Source organism: Aythya marila (genome assembly GCF_965140915.1).
Source record: "Aythya marila genome assembly, chromosome: 2".
Lineage (NCBI taxonomy): Eukaryota > Metazoa > Chordata > Aves > Anseriformes > Anatidae > Aythya > Aythya marila.
The window spans coordinates 52,709,523-52,729,062 of record NC_139043.1 but is presented as its reverse complement, the minus strand read 5'-3'; the positions used below and the strand labels follow the sequence as shown (position 1 = coordinate 52,729,062).

Genomic DNA, 19,540 nt, shown 5'->3' with positions numbered 1-19,540 from the left:
GCAGAAAATCTGCAGTGGAGTTATGGGAGCCTGTGGCCGTATTGAATTTTACAAGTCTCCTCCTGTGTCGGGAGCCCCCGAGTCATGCAGGCAGCTGCCACCATGGGGATTGCAGCAGATGAAAGCGGAGAGGCAGGGAGCTGCACTTCGGTGCCTGGGGAAAGTGGGTGAGCAGCCCTCGACACTGAGACACCCATCCTGCCTTGCTCCGCATCAACAGGTACCTAGAAAACCGCTCGCTCAGCAGCAGAGCACAGGGCAAAGCTGATGGTAATCTAGAAAATAAAAATCTAGAAGAGAAATTTAAAAGAAATTTCCTCCATCGAGGCTGTCTGTGGCTGTGTGCGCATTTTTCTTGGCATCCAAACTGGCCTACAGAGCATCTACCCCACCTGGCCTCTGGTTCTTGCTCCTGTGCCACCTCTCTGGCTGTGGCAGTGTAATTTTTTTTTGTGGGGCCATGTGGTGAATCAGATCAGGGAACCAATTCAGGTTAAAATCCCAGACTAAGGAAATTAAAGTCCATTAATAAATGCTGTAACGACAATTTAAAGTTACAAGCTCTCGGGTTGAGATTTGGAAAATTTCTGTGCACACTTTTTCTTATTGAACGTGCAGCTTAATACATCACTATATTATTAAACAAAACACGAAATGCAGTACGTCTCCAGTCTCCTGGAGGAGCCATACGTTTTACATTCTGCCTTGATGGTGTCTAGGCACTCCCTAACTGCACTTCTTTCAAGGAGGCTGATTTGTTTTGCATCAATACTTGCATAAATCACGTGCCGTCACCAAAGAGCTGGATGAGGCTGTTGCAACACGATGGGTGGGGAGAAGAATGCAGGGCAGAGAAATTAAGCTGAAAGAAAGGGCATGTAGCAGCAGGGCAGAAGAAGAGGAGCACAGATGGGCTGGGCTGGGAGAGGTGAGCAGGGAGAGGTAAGCCAGCAGGTGCACGGAGGCTGCGGGACAAATGGGAACAGGAAAATGCTGGAAGAATTACCGACATTATGTAGTAATAAGTACAGTAAAGAAGGAAGGACACTGTTAATTTAAGAGCTGTATCTATCACATAGTGCTGCCCACCTTTCTCAGTTACCAAGTCGGGGTCATCTCACAGCCAAGAGCAGAAACCCCATAGCCAAGGCCAGGCAGCATCCCAAAGGGAACTTCTCCCCTAAATCCCTGCGGGAAGGCCAAATCACCAAATGCAACCCTCACGATGCAATTCTGCAAGCCTGACAAATTACCATGGCTAAGAGACTGCAAGGCAACAAGAAGCTCGGCCAGCAAACAAAGTGCCCACTCCTCACCAGCATCACAGCAGGAGTTACCTCCCCTGTGGCCGGGTGCCACTACGCTTGAGAAATGTGGAGAAAATCATCCATGGTGATTTTTCTTTCTTAAATTCACTCATCGTGGTCACAATGAGCTATGAATTATTACGAAAAAAGGGAGGATATTCAGTTATTTAAAAAATGAGTTCTGAAGTATTGTTGGCAACTGTTTTTGCCAGTATCTGCAGTTTCATTATTGAAATCCTCTCTTGAGTATTTTTGTCTTCCCTCCTATTGTGTGCGAGCAACACAAAAGAAAAGCTAACTATATCGGAAAAACAATTACCACAGCTATACAACAAAATGTTGCCTAATGGATATGAAAGGATGACAAATGTATGTTATGTCCTCTGCTATAACAATTTGGTGCTCGTTCCACAATAAGCACAAAGCAAACTACGTGGGTTTTTTGCTTTTTTTTTTTTTTTAAGTTTTGTGGCGTTGCTTTTAGCAGCCTCCTGGGAAAGCTGCTACCCTTCGCACGTACAGCATCCGGGCCTGCTGCTCACAGCTGATGCTTCCACAACCTGTGCGTCCAGATGCATTGAACTCAGCAGCAAGTGCCTGATTAATAGAATAAACTCCCCTCTTTTTCAGCCGTTTTATTTGGCTAATGAGGTCGTTAAATTATTAAATTATTTTTTTATTATTTGACAAATGTGTAATTTTCCCTCCTAATTTACTGTATGTTTTGTTTCTCATTAAATCGCATTAACTTTTGTCTTGGACTAGCTAAACACACTAAAAAAACTCCGAATTTGGATCTGAAGACTGGAATCAGAAGTATGGAAAGTGCACGCGCTTTGCCAAAAGCACTATTTCATTACTCTTCAGAATTAGCTGGCAGCTTCCCTGCAATATTTACTGAAGTACAAACCAAATGTTTTCCTCTGGACAGGATTCAAGCCGTGGTATGTTACAACCACAACAAAAATCATCTCAATCCAAGAGCCTTCTCTGTAGTTTGGGCTGTGGTTTCTGTAAAACTGGAGGATTCTTCTCCCTGAATTATTTATACTGACTCCCCCTCGAACTCCTCTCTTTTTTCTCCTAACAATTAAACATAACCCAGATGTGCTTTGGAAAAATCTTAAAACAATTCGAGACATCAGAATGATTTAAGCACAAGGCAGGTCAAGGCATGTGGGACTTAAGCCTGCCCCAATAAACATGGGGCATGCCAAGCTCTACAGCGAGCCATGGCCAGAGGTTTGGCTTCTCCTCTGACACCCGGCCCCATTTCGGGGCTGTACGCAGGTGGAAAAACCTTGCCTCCCAAATGTTCCCGATGCCCTGGCATCTCAGTGCTCAAAATTTAGGGCCCGATTCTCATTTATTACATGTCCCACTTACTGCGTTTTGACAGGACAGCGTAAAGACCCTGAAGTGCGAATAAATGTAATTTATGCCCACGCTTTATGGCCACTTTACAGAGCGAGGCTAAAAGAGAATGAACTACATAAACTCTATAGTAAAGAGCAATTGGATCTCACTTATCTCACTCCACCTGCAGGAACAGTCCCAGAGGGAGCTCCCCAGTGCCTGAACAAGGGGGAGGAAAAGGCCATCTCAACCACAGAAACAAAACAGAGCCCATAAACAAACTAACATTCAAACCGTGCCTGCTCCGCTGCTGCACAAATCACGAGATGTTTAGTGCTACGGCCAACATCATGGCCAGGGTAATGACATAAAGCCCGTTTTCTTCTTCTCGGCCCGCTCTGGACAGCGGTAGAGCTAAAGCCAAAATCAAAAGAAAATTGTTCCTTTTTTAGGGAAATAGAATAACGGGAGGGAGCATGTGAATCTTCAGGGGGGAAAAAAAGACAGGTTCCCTGTCCAAACTTAAGCAAATATACACCAGAGTGGCACACTAAATAATGATGATGATGATGATGATGATGATGAATAATGATAATAATAATGATAATGATAATGATAATGATAATGATAATAATAATAATAATAATAATAATAATAATAATAATAATAATAATAATAATAATAATAATAGCAGCGTGGGGTGCCTCTCATCTACAATTCTTATCTGACAATCTCAAAGCAATTTACCTCTGCTTACCTGGCTAGATTTGGAGGCAAATCTCAAAACCACTCCTTCCCACGTCCACTTGAACCCCCTGACTACACATCCCTGTCCACCAAGAACAAGACAAGTCTGTACATCCCAACCCACTGTGCTGACATTCCCCAAATCCTACCAGGGTATTTGTTGCACCCAAGAGATCCTCAGCCCCATCACTCGCATCAAACACACCCTCCAGGGACTGCTGGATCTCCTGTGGGTTCAGAGCTTACTGAAGCTTGGGCGCACGCTGCCAGTGGTACGAAGGGCAGGGATCACCTTTGTGAAAACATGTTGGTCGCTGACCTGGCCCTGAACGGTGGGCACCAAGGTTTTGAAGCGTGGCTCCTGAAATCACAGAACTCAGGTTTTGTGCCAGTAACTTATCCTTAATCAACATCCAGCTACGCCAATACCTATATAGAGAGTTAAATGTTAGCCTCGTTTTACAGAAGAGCTGAGCAGCTCGCCTAGGGACTCGGAGGGAGACTGTGGCAAATACAAAGACCAAACCACAAGATTAGTCTTCCATTTCAACGAGCTAATTTCATCCTGTGGCTTTGTGCAGGGGTAAATATTGGAATCATTAACATCAGAAAGGGGCCTCAACACAGGAAGAGCCAGAGAAAGCACGGATCCTGCCGCAGCTGCAGCTCTTCCAGCTTGGTAACTTCTCCCGGCAGCACGAAGCCATGCGGAGATGCACACCTCTGCTCCACACCTGGAGGGACTCCAGCATCACTCCCAGCCCTGGCCACAGCATCCCTCTGGGTACCTCAGGCTCCTGCTTTTCGTAGAGCACCCGCAGACTCTCCCTACCTGCGCTGATGAAATTAATCTTGCGCTAAAGCACCGTGGAAGCTGCTTACCAGCCCAGAGCAACATATTCCATACGTGGACTAAAAAGCTGCACACCGGATGCATCTCTCATCCCACGCACGGAAAGGATCCTTTAAACACCACTATTACCCCTAACCCTACAAAGAACTTCAAAATTGTGGGATTACAGTCGCCAAATGCATTTTTATTAAGTGGTTTGTGCAGCGAGGACTCTGCACTCCAGAGCTTATCCTAATATTTTCAATCCGTCCAAAAATTTCATTTCAGGCACCACATGATTTAATAACACAAAATCTATAAAAATTCTTCCTCCAGTACTTTAACCCAATTATCATAAGTCTTCATGTTTTAATAGTATTTTGGAATTATAAAAAACTAACCCAGACTGCAAAGCATTTTAAACCTTACGTTTCTGGACAGCGTCAGCATTTCATTGCCTCTCTCCCAGCCCGATAGAGTCGCTGTTCCATTTCACGTGCTTATTCTGATCTCCTGAGCACATCTACGTGGTGGTAATGCTCTCCCCTGGAAGGCCGAGGCCTCAAATAATGTCCCTGATGCAGTATTTGGCCCTCGTGGAGCTGCCCTCTTTCCTCTCCTGGAGCACACACGCAGGCCGGCTGTGCTGGCACCTGCCTTGCACCCACCCATCCTCCAGCCCCATTCCTGAAGAGTCCCTAAAAACACAACCCAGAGGATGCTCAGCTCAGGCACTGCACCCTGAGATATTAGGAAGAAGACTGGGATCGACAGCCCCTGAGCATACCGCCCAAGCAAGGAGGTTAAGTATAAAGAGCAAGGAGGTTAGGGAGGTTTTCTATTTTGGTTTTGCCCAGTTGTAATAAATCATCACGTTGCTAAATCATCGCAGTGCTCAAAGAACAGAACAGTCACAGGTTTTGTGGAACAGTTAAAACAGTCTGGAAACTCGATTTGTGAGATCTCAATTAAATTATCTTTATTTAGGAATCCCTGAAATTCTCCAGCATGCCAGTCCCAGAGGCCCGGCTTAATTAGAAAATTGATCATGGGAAAACTTTTTTAAATGTAGGCTCCTAATCATAGCCTTGCTGTTATCACCTTTTGCCAAGGATCCATTTCCCTCTGAGGGGCTTGTTTCTCCATCCCCCTTTAGCTCTGCATTACTCCAGTTGCGCTATTTTTAAATTGTAAATAATTACGGAGAGAAAAGGCAACTTAAATGCGCTGTAATGGAAGCTATTAAGAAAAGTTTGATCAGAGGCAGAAAATATAGCCAAAGTGAATGCCATTGTGCGACGGCAGGGAGATGACATGCTCATATCTACACAGGCTGCAGAAAGATACTAATTATGCCTCTGGCAAAGGGCACACAGGCTCCTTCAAAGAACCTATTTAAAGATAAGAACACTGCAGACAAACACTTCAGAGATATCTGTGCTAGTCCCTTCCTTCTCGTGCTGGAAATTCTAGGTCACAATTTAAAAAAATAAAAAGAGGAGGACTTTAAAATAATAGGAAGGGGGGAAGAAGGGGGAACTTGCCGAATCCGGTCAGCTAGATGTATTCCTGCGTGCCCAGATATTCATCAGCTGTTACAGCTTTTGCATCCCATTCTGTTTACCTTTTAAGAAGTAATTAGTACATTGCATTGTCAAATCAGGAGTTCAAAAAACAAGCTCTAATTAAAAATATGTTGAAAGCCCCTAGTATTCTGGCTAATGAAACCACACAGGTCATCTTGGTTAAATTACCTCCCTTTGAAATCACAGGATGCTAAAAAAGAAATAAATAAAAATACTGTGGATCATTAGATTTTCTAAAACATAGCAGAAGCCCAGGTAAAATGGATTCTTCTTCCTAAATATTGGACCCTGCATAAGGAAGGAGCCTTTTTTCCACATTGTGGCATGACAGCTCTGTTCCCCTGCCCACAGAATTCAGTTGCTGCTACCTAAAACAAACCCCACAGGGTAGTGAAGAATGAACTTCTAGCTGGGGCTGGGATTTTTACATTTCTCTGTTTAAAAAATTTAAAAATGAAAGTACAGCCTGACAGGGTGCCACAAATTTACCCTCTGCTTTTCACACTGCTTCTGGGTGGGGTGATACAAGGAGAAAAACATGACCACAAAGCTGTTTTCCCACTGGTCCTGGAAAAGACTCCCTCGATGAAGCAAAGCTTTGACCTTGAACTTACTATGACGATCAGAGCATTTTGAAGGACTGGGAACTGAGAGACCCAACTTTAAAAAAAAAAATTACACAAACATGGGGCTTTACTGTCCAGCATCATATTACTACTACATTTACTACCAAAAAAAAAAAAAAAAAAAAACAAGGAGCTGAGCTTATATCCTGTCAGCATGCTTTTTATGAGTGATGCAGCACGTTTCCATGTGGCTCTGTGTCTCATTTCATCATGCAAGAGCAAACTGCCAGGGCTGGAGAGAAGGCAGAACTGACCACAGGGCCCATGATGCAAGCGATTTGGATCCCTCAACACTTTCATAAATAATTGCACACAGGTTCACAACCAAAGCAACCCCCTTCCAAAAAAACAGAAGCCTTTCTGACACAGGGTTTAAGCAAGCTTTGTTCGGGGGTGATGGAGCAATGAACTTTTTGAGAGCTGAAACAGAGGGTCAACAGCTTCTCCCTTCTGGTTTCCTTCACAGCCTGCTTAACCAGACCAAGAACGTGCCATGTGTGGCACTCCTAGCGCAGATTTTCCCTCGTGGTTTTCAATACCATTGTAATTGGGATCTTGCCGTCTGAACGCATGTGTTGTCTGAAATATATGAGTACTCCTGCACACTGAAGAAATTAGGAATGAATTGCAAGTCCTTAATTGACAGTACAAAACATCAATTATTCTACAGATGAATAACAAAGAAGAAAATTACAGGTGCAAGAGCTAAACAGCCACTGATTAAAATAAAATTTAAAAAAAAAAAAGAAGAAAAACCTTCTGAATGAAGCACTGGAGTAGGACAAAAGAACCTGCGCTTCGTATTTGCATCGTTAAAGCAGAACGCTAAGAAACAGTAGGAAACAGAAAGGGAGATAAGTCACATTCCCACTCAGGTCGCCTTTCTTGAAGTGCAAGTGCCTTCGAAGCTATAAATAACACACGCTTAGTTAGCAAGCAGTGGAAACAAGCGTGTGAATGAATGCAGCCATGTGTGCTCACCCTCTCTCTCGCACACACACACACACACACACACTCCCCCATCTGAATTTTCCCACCAACAACTGTGGCAGTTGGCCCAGATCACAGCAGTGACATGCTGCCAACAGACTGATCAACCTCACAGCAGACTAAATTAGAAATACATTTCCACAGATTAAATTTCAGGGGACTGCGATGCCACTTTAAACTCCATTAGATTCTGCTCCTCGCAATCCTTTAAACAAACACAAAAGCTGGTGAACAACCCTCCCTCCACCCACCCGCTTTACCAGAAGTCCCAACAGGAGGGAGGCTTCGGTTTTAAGACCAGAGTCGAGACAGATAAATTAGCAACCAGCCTAAAGCTGTCCCTAGCCTGATATCTCACAGAAGAGAGAGAAATATTAAAAAGAGAGAAAAAAACATGTTCAGGTGGGAAAGCCTCAGCAAGGTGTTATGGGTGGTGTTGACTACACCTGTCAGCAGATGCAACAGAGACCTCAGAACTGGCAAGGGCAACTTAAACATCAGTGGGAACAACCAGGCTTTGAAGGATTCTACCCACCAGGTAAGCCTTTTGCAGACAAGCCCTCTCTGTAACAAACGCACACCCTTTCAGCAGATAATGGGACAAAACAGCGAAAGGCATCACTCCAGCACTTAAAGGACAGAGCAATGATTAGCTACAGGGGATGGGGGGCACCTGCCAAAATAGAAACAAAAATGTCCACTTGGGCAAGGCATCCTCCTTTAGCTTAATCCGGACAGTTAGCTGTGCCTCGTGTGAAGGTCCCTAACTCTGGCAGGCAGGCTTGCAGACGCACACCAGCAATCAACTGCTCCGTACAGCTCCAGCCTGGCTCAGGCACCTGCTATCAGGTAAGTGGGTATCTCTCAGTAGAACTTCAGATGCCTTGTTTTCACCAGATCTGCACAGTGGAACATGTTTTAATTATTAATATGGTAACAATCCAGCTTCCGGGACAATTGTAATTAACAGGAATCCTTCTACCCTCCATCAGATGAAAAGCATCGCTCGAATTGAACAGCAAAGGACAGCGAATAGGCAGAAAAAGGGAATTTCCAACCAGACTTCTCTCATTGCAGGAACAAGCACTCTGGAAATTTAAGCACCTCTTCAGTTTATAGTCAGGTAAAACAAATGAGGATGGGGAGAACTTAAAGAGAGCTAGGCGAAAACCCATTCAAGATAACAGTGTGCTAAAGCGTAAAAGAAATTTCCTTCTGCACTATTACCAGCCTCGTTTTATGGCCTTTACAACCACAAACGTGAATGCTCCTGCTGCAGATAGAGCCAAATTGCTGGAGTTGAAATGCACACAATATATTCAAGCACAGCACCAGTGCATTTGTCTAGCTGCTATGCAGCATGTGTTGCTGTGGCTTGGCCGTGAAAGAGATTGTTCCCCCAAGCTGTTGCAAGAGTCCTACCTCGAAGACAGAGGAAAGTAAGAAAATCTTCTGTCTTGGGCTTCCTTTTGGAGAGGTCAGAAATCTGAGTGGCGGGAGGGGGTAACAACGGCTCCACTATCTTTATTGGAGTTGTGCTGGGACTGTTTGGCTGGGATTGAGCAAACTTCCTTTGTGCTTGCAGCCTTGGCCTGTGGAAACAAGAGCACATCAAAAGCATGTTAGACAGAACTTGCAGGAGAGACATCAGAACATAAAAAATCACTGCTTCAAGAGAGATCAGTATCCATCTCCCAAAAGTATTATCCGTAACTGAGTTAACTGTGAAGGTAGGACTTCACTTGCTTTACCTCTGGTATCTTCTGCAACAATTCAGAAAACTGGGAGGGGAACATCTTGACTATAAAATCTTTGACTACAATTTCATATGTTCCAGACATTTTCTTGCACTTCAGGCACTTACAGTTTACTATTCACCTGTTTGGAAATCAAATCTGTATTTTGCACCAGGAAAGTGTCTTTTTCTTTTTTTAAGCATTAGTTTTCTTCACTTTTTTTTTTTTTTATATACATATTATTATTTTTAAATCACAATGAATTAATCAATCTAAAAATGAGGTGTACTTCAGCCCCAATAAAGCTCTTAATTTATTCCAATCTGGGAGAATCTTATTTAAATAGCAAAATATGTATTAGTATACACGGTATCTATACTTGTATCCAGTTCTACAAAAACAAAGCAAAACCTTTAGGGAAAGATATTTCTGACTGGGAAAATATCAGGCAAAAGCCATTCGATTTTCATTCCCTTGGCTGTGGCTTCGAAGACAGGAAGCAAGGAGGTCTGGGCTGTGGTTAATAAGTATTTATGATGAATTTGTAATAACGAAGGACATGCACAGAGTCATGGTAGTGGGCAACTCACGCTCTCTGGTAAGATTTAGAGTGTGACCATATGTACAGTTATGGGAAATAAACAGAAGCAAGTGGTTTTGGCAGTCAGGCTGCAAATTATTTCAAGCCTATCTGAAGGCCCTGATTAACTACTAGGTGGCAATGAATATGATTTTCTTTCATACGTCTAGAACACAAATTGGCATTAGGGAATGTGCTTGGGGGCAGGACAGATACCCAGAGGGGGTCTCGCCAGGAGCCTGACTCGGCTCAGCATTTAAGAACATGCTAATTTCTCACTTAAGCAACTGGGACTCTAATTATGATCTTTATTACAGCTTCAAAAAGGAGAGAAGCTGCTGAAAGAACTTAAAACCTCGTTGAGAAAGGATGCAATTTTATGTCATTTTCCTCCCTATTAGCAGAGTATTTACATAATGTAAAACTGAACCACGTATCGAACAACACTAAAAGGAAAAGCCAGGTCTTGTTATTCCACTGCAGGCTTTACTGTTATGACTTAACGAAAGCACAGATACCATTCAGTGTGGATGAAACACGTAATTGGTAAACCTCTTCTTTTTCACGGATATTAAACTTAAGTGGTCGGGTAGGAAGAGGTTTGAAACCGTATCTTAAACTTCCTCATTTTTGTGGCTAAAGCAGGGAAAAAAATGTTTTAAATCCCAGCAGCGTTTATCCACATATATGCACGTCCTCTAATGACAGCAGAGAACAAAACCAGCATTCAGCAATTTTCTCCCTAAGCTCCACATAAAATTGTCCATGTCCTCACGATCCTCACGCCTCCAAATAACTCCGACAAAAAAAATCCCTGCTCAACCCTTGCAGCAATTCTTACTGTTTATTTGCATCTCCTTAGTGACAAGTATATTATGGTGTTTATAATATTTTTTATTTTTTTTTTTATCACAGTGCTTGTAATTTGTGAACTGGAACTAAAAGACTAATTGAACACATATTTCCTTGTATCTACAAGGAATTATCTTTCCAGAATGAAGGTCTTATATAGATCTACCTACATATTCCCCGAGTTACTCGGATTGCATTGCAAAGTGCTATTCTTCCAAGCAGACAGAGGACTCTTGCATAGGATGAATGGGATTTTAATTCCAACCAACTACATTTCTATCAGCAAAACCACACATGTGGCCAGAGAAAAATGCTTTGTGTTGGCTTCTGTTCTGCACAAAACATATGCTCTCTGGCCAAAAAAGCAGACTATAAAGGTCAACAAGTGAGATCCCTGCCTGCTGCTGTCATCTGTGGAGCGATTCTTCCCCGCAGACGTGCTGCTGAGGCCGGGCTGTTAAAAACACGCACAAGCCACTGGCTGGATCGGCCAAACGTTTCTCGGAAACTACCTGCTTCAGCCCGGTGTGATCAAAAGTATGTAGCAAGGAGGACTCTGCAACCCCCTGAAAAGCAAGAAGTAAGCATGTTTTGTGGATCAGAATTAACCCTTTGTAGCAAGGCCAGGCCTGGGGGTCTGCAGCATCTCTGTTATCAGTCCCTGAGGTACGGAAGGGGGATTAGGGAAGGACTTGTGGGCTCAGCGTAAATGTTACATGAATTAGGGAACTGCAAGTACTTTGGGCTCAGTTTTTCTTTAAAGATCTACTTTCTGCTGGCCTTCCTTCCCCAGCACGAAGGACTCCTGCTTGCTTTGCTCGCCCCATCCCGCTGTGCTGGCCTCCCCTCTCCCACCCGGACAGCGGGGCCATCTTTTCCCCATCCCCGGCTGCAGCTCCCGCGGGGGCCCTCCATCTCAGCGCCGACAGCTAAAAAGCCAGACCTTTCCTCAGATTCCTTTCAGGCTACGGCCGTGAACTTTTGCCGTTTCCTGAGGAGGCAGCGGAGACTTGTTGCCGTATGATCAAACGTGTCAGGGATGCTTCCCCTCCACTTCTGCTGCGCCTTGCCACGCTTCCTCTCGCTTGGCTGTCCCTCACTCACCAGCTCCGCAAAACCAGGCCTGCTTCTTCTCAAACACTGCTTTCTTCATAAAACCCCGAGCAGTTACGGAGCCATCAGCATCACCAATTCAGTTTACAAAAGCTACAAACGAAGGGACCCTTTTACGAGTGCCGTGTCCTCGAGGTTTCTGCGATTAACTGGTTTATGCGCAGGCAGACATTTGCTCCACGGGCTCCTGAGGAGCTGTAAGGAGGGTGTAAGGAGCCTAAGCATATCCAGGAAACAAAAGCAAGCCTTCAAGCAGCTCCTGCTCCATGTTTGTGTGCAGATGGCCACTCTCAAAGGTGGGCCAGCAGAGGAAAAAAACACACACACGCATTGCAAAACACGGGTAACACAACTCAGGGCTGCTTCCTTGCAAAGGAACGCACACATCTTAACAACCTGATACCTCCCCGTGAAAACCTCTGGAAGCATAAAACCAATTATTTCGGGTATGGTTTCCCGTTACACTTAATCCAATAGAAGTGTGAGGCTGCTGCCAAGGAGGAGGGAGGGAGGGAGGCCGGGCCCTCGGCTCGGGCTGCCTCCGATGCAGCCCAGCAGGCCGCAGCGCTCGCTCCTCAGCCAGCAGGAATGGGTGAGGAGGCAGCAGCAGGGCTCAGGAAGACATTTCGTGTTTGATAAGCTCATAACAACGCCGGTGTGGTTTCACTCTTCGCTTGTTAAGGCGACGGTTTCTGCCAGAGTGACCTATTTAGCATACATCGGGCAATGGGGGACGGATTGGCACATGCGGCAGAAAGAACAACGACGACGACAGCCATCCAGTTTGCTTCCTCCAAATAAATCGCTCTCTCTGTCCTCATCTAAAGGGGATGTGCTACACAAGGCTTGCGAATATTCAAACAGAGGAACTGTGCGAGAAGGAAAAGGATGCGGGAAAAACTCCACACCACATCTAACCACCTTGCAAACACCGAACAAACAGCCAGAAACATCCAGGCTACTCAAAAATAAATAGCATCTCACCTTCTATCAATAGAAAGTTGTTTTCCTTCTCCTATTTTTGATAGACTTGAAACGTCTACCTAGGAGACAACATTCAAAAAATCCTCTGTCTGAGAAAGCCTTTGGTTCCTTTTGGTATGCTTCGCCTCTACACAGCCTCCCATTTAGGTCTGAGACTGCAAATTACAGCCAGAGACTGAAACTGCACAGCAAAAAATATCCCCAGCGTACAAACCCAGGCTAGGCTAAAAAACATTTCTCTCCAAAGTGAAATACACTTTTTGATGCTTTCCTCGCCTGGACTTTATTTTTAGTCGAATGTTTGAAGCAAATGATGTTATTTATAATCAAAACGCTACAGTTTGTGTTAGCTAAAAATACTTCAGAAATGCCTTTTAAAATAGAGTCTCCTAGCACCATTTCTTCAGCATATAAAAAAGGGACGTGTTTAGTAAGAAAACACACACTGTACAAAGGCAGTTTTTTCTTTGCAAAGCAAAGCTCAGGCTGGTAATACCAGCCTGGGCTACATTTAGTAAATATTAATACTCCAGATAACCCCGCGTGCTGTTAGCTACAAACCACGCATTAAATTCACACCATGTTAGATTCATAACCAAATCCCTACAAAAATCTTCCACTATCTTCACTTTATTTCTCCGTAACACCTCAATAAAAGCAAAACGCAGGTATTGTACAACACAGAAGTGCGGTGTGGCAGTAGGCACAATCAATTTGATAACACACCCATGTTCATACTCATCTATTTATAACAAATTCAGGGGTTGAGAAGCTGACCGCACAGCCAGGCATCTCAGCTGGCAAGAGATTTGCCAAACAAACTTTATCTGTTTCAAACGTTCTCCAATCTCTAGTAACCTGCAGATTTTCGTCGAACTTCCTGCTTGTTATATACTGCAATATTTGCTGGCTGTTTCATCTCATAACCTTTAACTTACTCTTTGAACTTCATTTTTATCTTCGTTGTTTCCTGCTTTTCTGTCGCCTGATGTTTACGTCCTTTTTTCTTTCTCATGGCACCACTAGAGTTACATTTCCAGACTCTAAAGGAACTGTAGCTGCTTGAGTGTCACCATTTCATGATTAATTCACATTTCCCTTTTTGATGAAGCAAGTTTTCCAATTTCTGAGCTGCTAGGCATCACCCTGCAAGCAAACGCTAAGGGCTCTGCGTCTCTTTCTAAAAGCAGCATCAGTATTTGGTTACTTTGCTTTAGTCATTTCTCCTCTTGAGAAACTGCAGTGTATTTGTAGATATTTAATTGCATTACATTAAAGTGGCTACTACCAACTAGTATGAGTTTTCACCAAATAGCACAGTGATAATTGGGAATACAGGATCACTGCCTGACCTAGGACTAGCTGTTGCTGCCACGGGCATGCTCTGGCATGGACGGGAGCTCCAGTTTTCAAAAACCAAGGTGAGCACGAGAAACTTGGTGCTGGAGGTATCACTCTCATGGGACAACTGGGAAATTCTGGCCCAGTATTGCACTTGCCATCAGGAGGTAGGGCTACGTTACATTTTGCACTTTCATTCCTGAGAAAAAGCCCAAAACATTCACTCCAAACAGCAACCTCTGAGAATCATCAGGGCTCCAGATTTCAAACCAACATGTTGTCTACAGCACTGCCAAAACTAGATTAAATATAACAATATATATAAATATATATATATATAATAGCATAGAATAAAATAGAAAAAAATAAGGTAACATAAAATAACACAAAATGACGTAAAACAAAAATCCCCAACCATGAGAGTGAAGATCACTTAGATAAACAAAAAAATGGAAGAAAAAATGTGCACACAGACTACAAGGATATCTTGTTGGCTCTCCCTGGAGCACACTTGAGAGCAATGCTTAGCTCTAGCAATACTAAGCAGTGTTTCTACCTGTCTGTATTCAGACGCCAAGCCAACCACTGTGCCCTGAGTTATGACTTCAGGCAAAGCTCTGCGAATATGCAACATCGCAGCACAAGCAGAAAGCCAGAGAACAAAGGAGGGCTCAGAACTGCATTTCTCCTCCCTCTAGCTTGTGGGGCAGTATTTCCTGCCCGTATCAGTGGTAAATTACCTGTTGTCCTTCCAACACTGCACTTTACTCAGCAAGTTGGCATCAATAGAAATGGTGACTCCACCATTTTCTGTGTTTTCCCATCTATTTGCACCAAAAAGGAATTAGAAGGGTAGAAATCTGGTTGCTCCTGACCACACCAGTGCAGGTAAACCAGTGAAAAGTGTAAAGACACTGTAAGACATGACTCCTTCAAAATGATTTGCAAGACCATGTAATCCAAGACACAATCTAAACCTGCATTTCTAGGTAAGAGATGACATAATACTTACTCACATCATCTGCTCAGAAGAATATCGGTTAATTTTCAGAAGAGTAAAAAATTCTGGTATGCTTGAATACAACACTTTTTTTTCAGAAATTAATTTTATTGAGCCCTTTATTCACTCAATCATCTGTACTCTCTTTGGTCTTTTTTTTTTTTTTTCCCCTAATTGGGCCTAAATTAATAACCCAACTTAAAGCCAGCCTTAAATTCTCAAGTGAATGATTTGACACAAAACATGGAGACCACCTCTACTCAGTCCTTGATTATTGAGCCCAGCAGAGCACATTCCATAAACAACATTTCGTGCTCTAAAACTCCAGCCACAAGGAATGGATACACATTTTCCTTTGGTAGCTTTTTCCTTTCCTTTTTTTTTTTTTTTTTATTTTCCCTTCTGTTTGTTTTAAATGGGAAACAGTTGGTTTCTGAGAATCTCCTCTACCACAAATAATGGAAAGGTGCTTGGGAATGACATTTAATGAATGATAATTGAACTAACCCATATGCTCAATGACTAGTTCAAAGTACAGCTGACAACTTAACCATGCCTGTTAAACACGGCACAAATTACCATTAATTCTGGAATTACGTATTTTTCCTGACCACGTCCACTGATCACAAGAAGATATTTGCAGTCTCCAAAACTGCCTCGCTTCATGTGGTTTAGCAGAAATACTTATACCCAGTAAGTAAAATTGCTGGCTGCTAAAACAACATAGAAGACAGCCCTGGGCAAAGAGAGAGCTATTAAAAGCCCCTGGATGCTGATTACCACCCCTCACCGTGTTAACTGTGGAGGAACTGGACAACTGCAGGCACCCACACATATGAGCAGCCACCGTGAAATGAGGATGCCGACCTTGCCTGCTAGTCGAAGGTCCATGCTAGTTGGTGTAGAAGTTGTAGAAAACTAACATGCATTCAGATCTCAGCTCTGGATTCACGCTGTTCAGCTGTTCCAGTGGCCCAGGTGACCCTGAGAGGGATGACTCACACTGCGTACTGAATTCCCTCAGGGTTTGTCCTGAGACATCCACGGTGGCCAGGGACATTTGACGGTACCCTGCCAGAACTGCAGGGTTTCCCAGTGTGAACGTGAGTCCTCTCAACAGACCTCAGGATACACAGCAGCAAAGAGGAGCAAGAAACAGAGGGCAGAGGGAAAAGAAAGAAAAATGTCATTTTTCCCTCTGGTCCTGCCAGAAGAAGAGGTCAGACAATGCCCCCTTGTACTGATATCAGGGAACCCCACGGGTTCAGTCACCCGGCAGTACTTGCAGTGGGAATCACAACCAAGAGAAAACTCAATTTGAAGACCATATGTGAGGATATTGCAGCTGAATGAAGCTCTCAGGAAGCTGTTTTCCTACTGTTATCTACCTCTGTTACAAGATCACGCTATAGCAAACATCCTACAGACTGCCCATGAATCCAGGTCCCTCTGTAACTGGTGGATCTGGACCATCAATTTCAGCCAGACCATGGGTCATTTACATCCACTTTCTCCAGGGTCGTCCCACCTGAGACTGGACAGGAATGGTTTCTCCTCCATGTGGGCATGTGGTGAGCTGTACGTGGCAATAGATGGCAGAAGAGATCCTTCTGAACACGGGAGACAGGTGGTGCCACCCTTCCTTTGTCCTGCAGTGGCTCTTAAAAACTCCCATTTCAGAGCAGGTTCACTTCTACTCTAAGAACCTGAGCACAGGTACTGCACAGCTACTTTAACCTTTGACCGTGCTGTGGGCTGCAATCCAGCTGTATTTCAACTGCAATCAATTTGCTGGTTGCATAATGCCACCCAGGTTAAGCTTTCCGATTCACTGGTTCATGTGGAAATCGAGTAACAATGGTGCAGGCTTCACATGGGCTCTGAAACCAGCCTCCCAAGGTCCTGGTTGCAGCAGCCCGTTTTGGAGAGGGCTGTGCACTGGGTGCACCTCCCTTCTTGCTGTTCTTCAGGCACCGACACCTACCGGAGCATGTGGCAGATGAAGACTTGAGTCCCAGGTCCCTGCTTCCAGAAAGGGCGACTTTCCTGCTTGAGTGATCCAAGACGCTCAGCTTGACCAAAACCAGCAAGTTTTACAAGAAGCACATTGCCAAGGGCCGACTTGAGGCCAGGTCTGCTGTTCTGTGCCACACAGTTGCACGAGAAGAGCATCACCACATGTTGGAAAATTAAAATGCAAAACCACAGCAGCAAGGGAAAAAAGAAAAAAAAAAAAAAGTAAAGGAACTTGTTCATGTTTGCTTGTGTTTTAATAATCGTTAGCAGATGTCTGAGTGATTATGTCTTGACAATCTTTGCTTCAAGGAGAAAGTCACCAAAACATACACTTTTTTTTCACGTTAAACACCGTCCTACGTGCCGGAGGTAAGCAAGGTAAAGCCCACAGTAAAAACACCTTCCCCACTGGAAGGAGGATTGAAATTCCAGTTCTCTTGCAAGGTCTCCACCTACTGGCAAAGAACCGTCAGTGTCCCGCTGTCTGCGCTCGCTGCAGGTGGAAGAGCAAAGCAATCGATCCCCTTTATTTTTCTGATATTCACTGTAGCCAGCGTTGGGAAGCCTAGAGGCAGGGAATGGTCTGCCCTTTCCCTTCACCTGCTCTCCAAGGCCATCCTTCCCTCAGCGTGTCTGTTGGATAACCGAAGTCCCCGTTACATGTAATCCACCACAGATACTTTTTTTCCAAAAAGACTATTCGGCCCTACAGAAAGATGCCCCACCCTACGGAAAAGATCATGCAGAATGTTAAAATGTGCCCATTTCTCTAAAACGTCAGCCTTTGCCACCTCTTCAATCACACACAAGCCAAAGACACTTTTGCACGACATACCTCGCAGCTTCAAGATTCTCCTAGGATCACTTTCAGTGCTCTCAGACATCTGAAGGGCATTTGAAAAACCTGTTTGCTTCCCAACTCCTAACCAGCAGACATGAAACAAAACCATAATGGTTCGGGTGACAGCGCTTCCTTCTTCATCACTCATGCAATAGCCTCTGGTACTCCAGCTGAAACCCCAACTCCTGACAAATTCAGTGCCACCCTTTGTTCCATGCTCCTCTTGAAAACGGTTGCAGATTCAGACCGACTGGTGAACGATCTGCCAAGCAATACCAAGCCAATCAGCCCCCTTTCTAGCAATTTGTCCAACTGCTAAAAATCAAAAGGTTGCAAGATCAAAGCCATGCAACCGAAAAAAAAAAAAAAATAGAAAATGAAAATTAAAAAAAAATCTTTTCGCTTTGAGCAGCCTGTTCTCTGCAACTGTGTTTCTTTGTGTTTTTAAAGTTATTTTACAGCTCATTTCATTCTTGTTTTCCAATCTCAGGAAAGCATGCATACCTCAGCTACTGCCATCTTTCACCTTTTGCCCGAAAAGCAGCTTGTGCTGGCTAGAAAGCCCGAGATTACTTCTGGCAGAGATGTCAGAAGTAACAGCGTATGGATCATTTTAGCCATCATCTGAACGGCTGAAGAGCTTCCTGTTCAATTAAGCCCCCCATTAATCCCTACCATTTGAATAAATTCTTCCGTCGGCCGGCAGGAAGTGATAAAAGTCACACAGTCAGGAGGTTGGGGGCATTTTAACCTCTCGCAGAGGTTGCTGCTTGCAATCGAACCATACCTGTAACCAGATATCCCCACTGCCCGTGGGGGCTGCCTTCCCGAGGCTCCGCCACCATCTGGCTATTAGCAGGGCCTCGGCATTCCTCTGGAAAAGCACGGCATTTAGATGCACGGCGAGAGAAAGCTGAAGAAAAGACTGGAGACGTGCTCTACCTGCCTCACAGATTTTACTCCGATAAGCTGCGAAGCGATCGCTTCTGCATAAGATGCCCATCAGTCACACTTGCGGTCCTGCGGACGAAGATCATTAAATAGAAGCACACAAATGAGCCTGGAAAGGAAAGGGGCCGTGCGTCCCACACCTCTGCTTGGAGCCCCCGACGCGAGGGGGCTGGCTGGACTGCCAGAGCACGCCGTCTTTTCTCTTCCTCCTGAGTGCCAGATAAAGTAGTTGGGAACTAATGATATGGATGGAAACTATGGTAACAATTCCTATGTCCCCACCATCTATCGCCTTCCCTGCAGACTTTCTTTCTCTACCTGCCGAAACAAGCATTCAATACCCTCTCATTTCTTGCAGGATGTGTTGCCCCACCCTGGGAAACTCTAGCGAAAAGATGATAAATGCAGATTGAACCCATTTTGGTACCAGGTAATTATAGTAAAAGCATTCCCCTTCCCCCCAAGCAGTGCAGGCACACCGCTGATTTGTCAGGGAGCTGGCAAAATCACAGTCCCTCTGAGAAGACTTTGTTGGCAGAAGAGTTGCATGTATCGAACGCTTCATCTTCCCCAAATCCCTCCTTACTTCTATTTTTAGGATATGGTGGTATCCGAGCAGCTTGTGGCCTGAAATTTGATGGCATGACCAAGACAAGCTAACAGCTTGCTGATGGTGGAAGAG

At 44.3% G+C, this 19,540-nt stretch overlaps 1 protein-coding gene across 1 annotated transcript in view; it reads right to left on the bottom strand.

Annotated features, from left to right (window-relative positions):
* JARID2 (jumonji and AT-rich interaction domain containing 2) overlaps positions 1-19,540 on the bottom strand; it is a 203,632-nt gene that overhangs the window by 50,357 nt on the left and 133,735 nt on the right. The window contains 1 exon segment of the mRNA XM_082753912.1: positions 8,867-9,036. Coding sequence (XP_082610038.1) covers positions 8,867-9,036 — 170 coding nt within the window.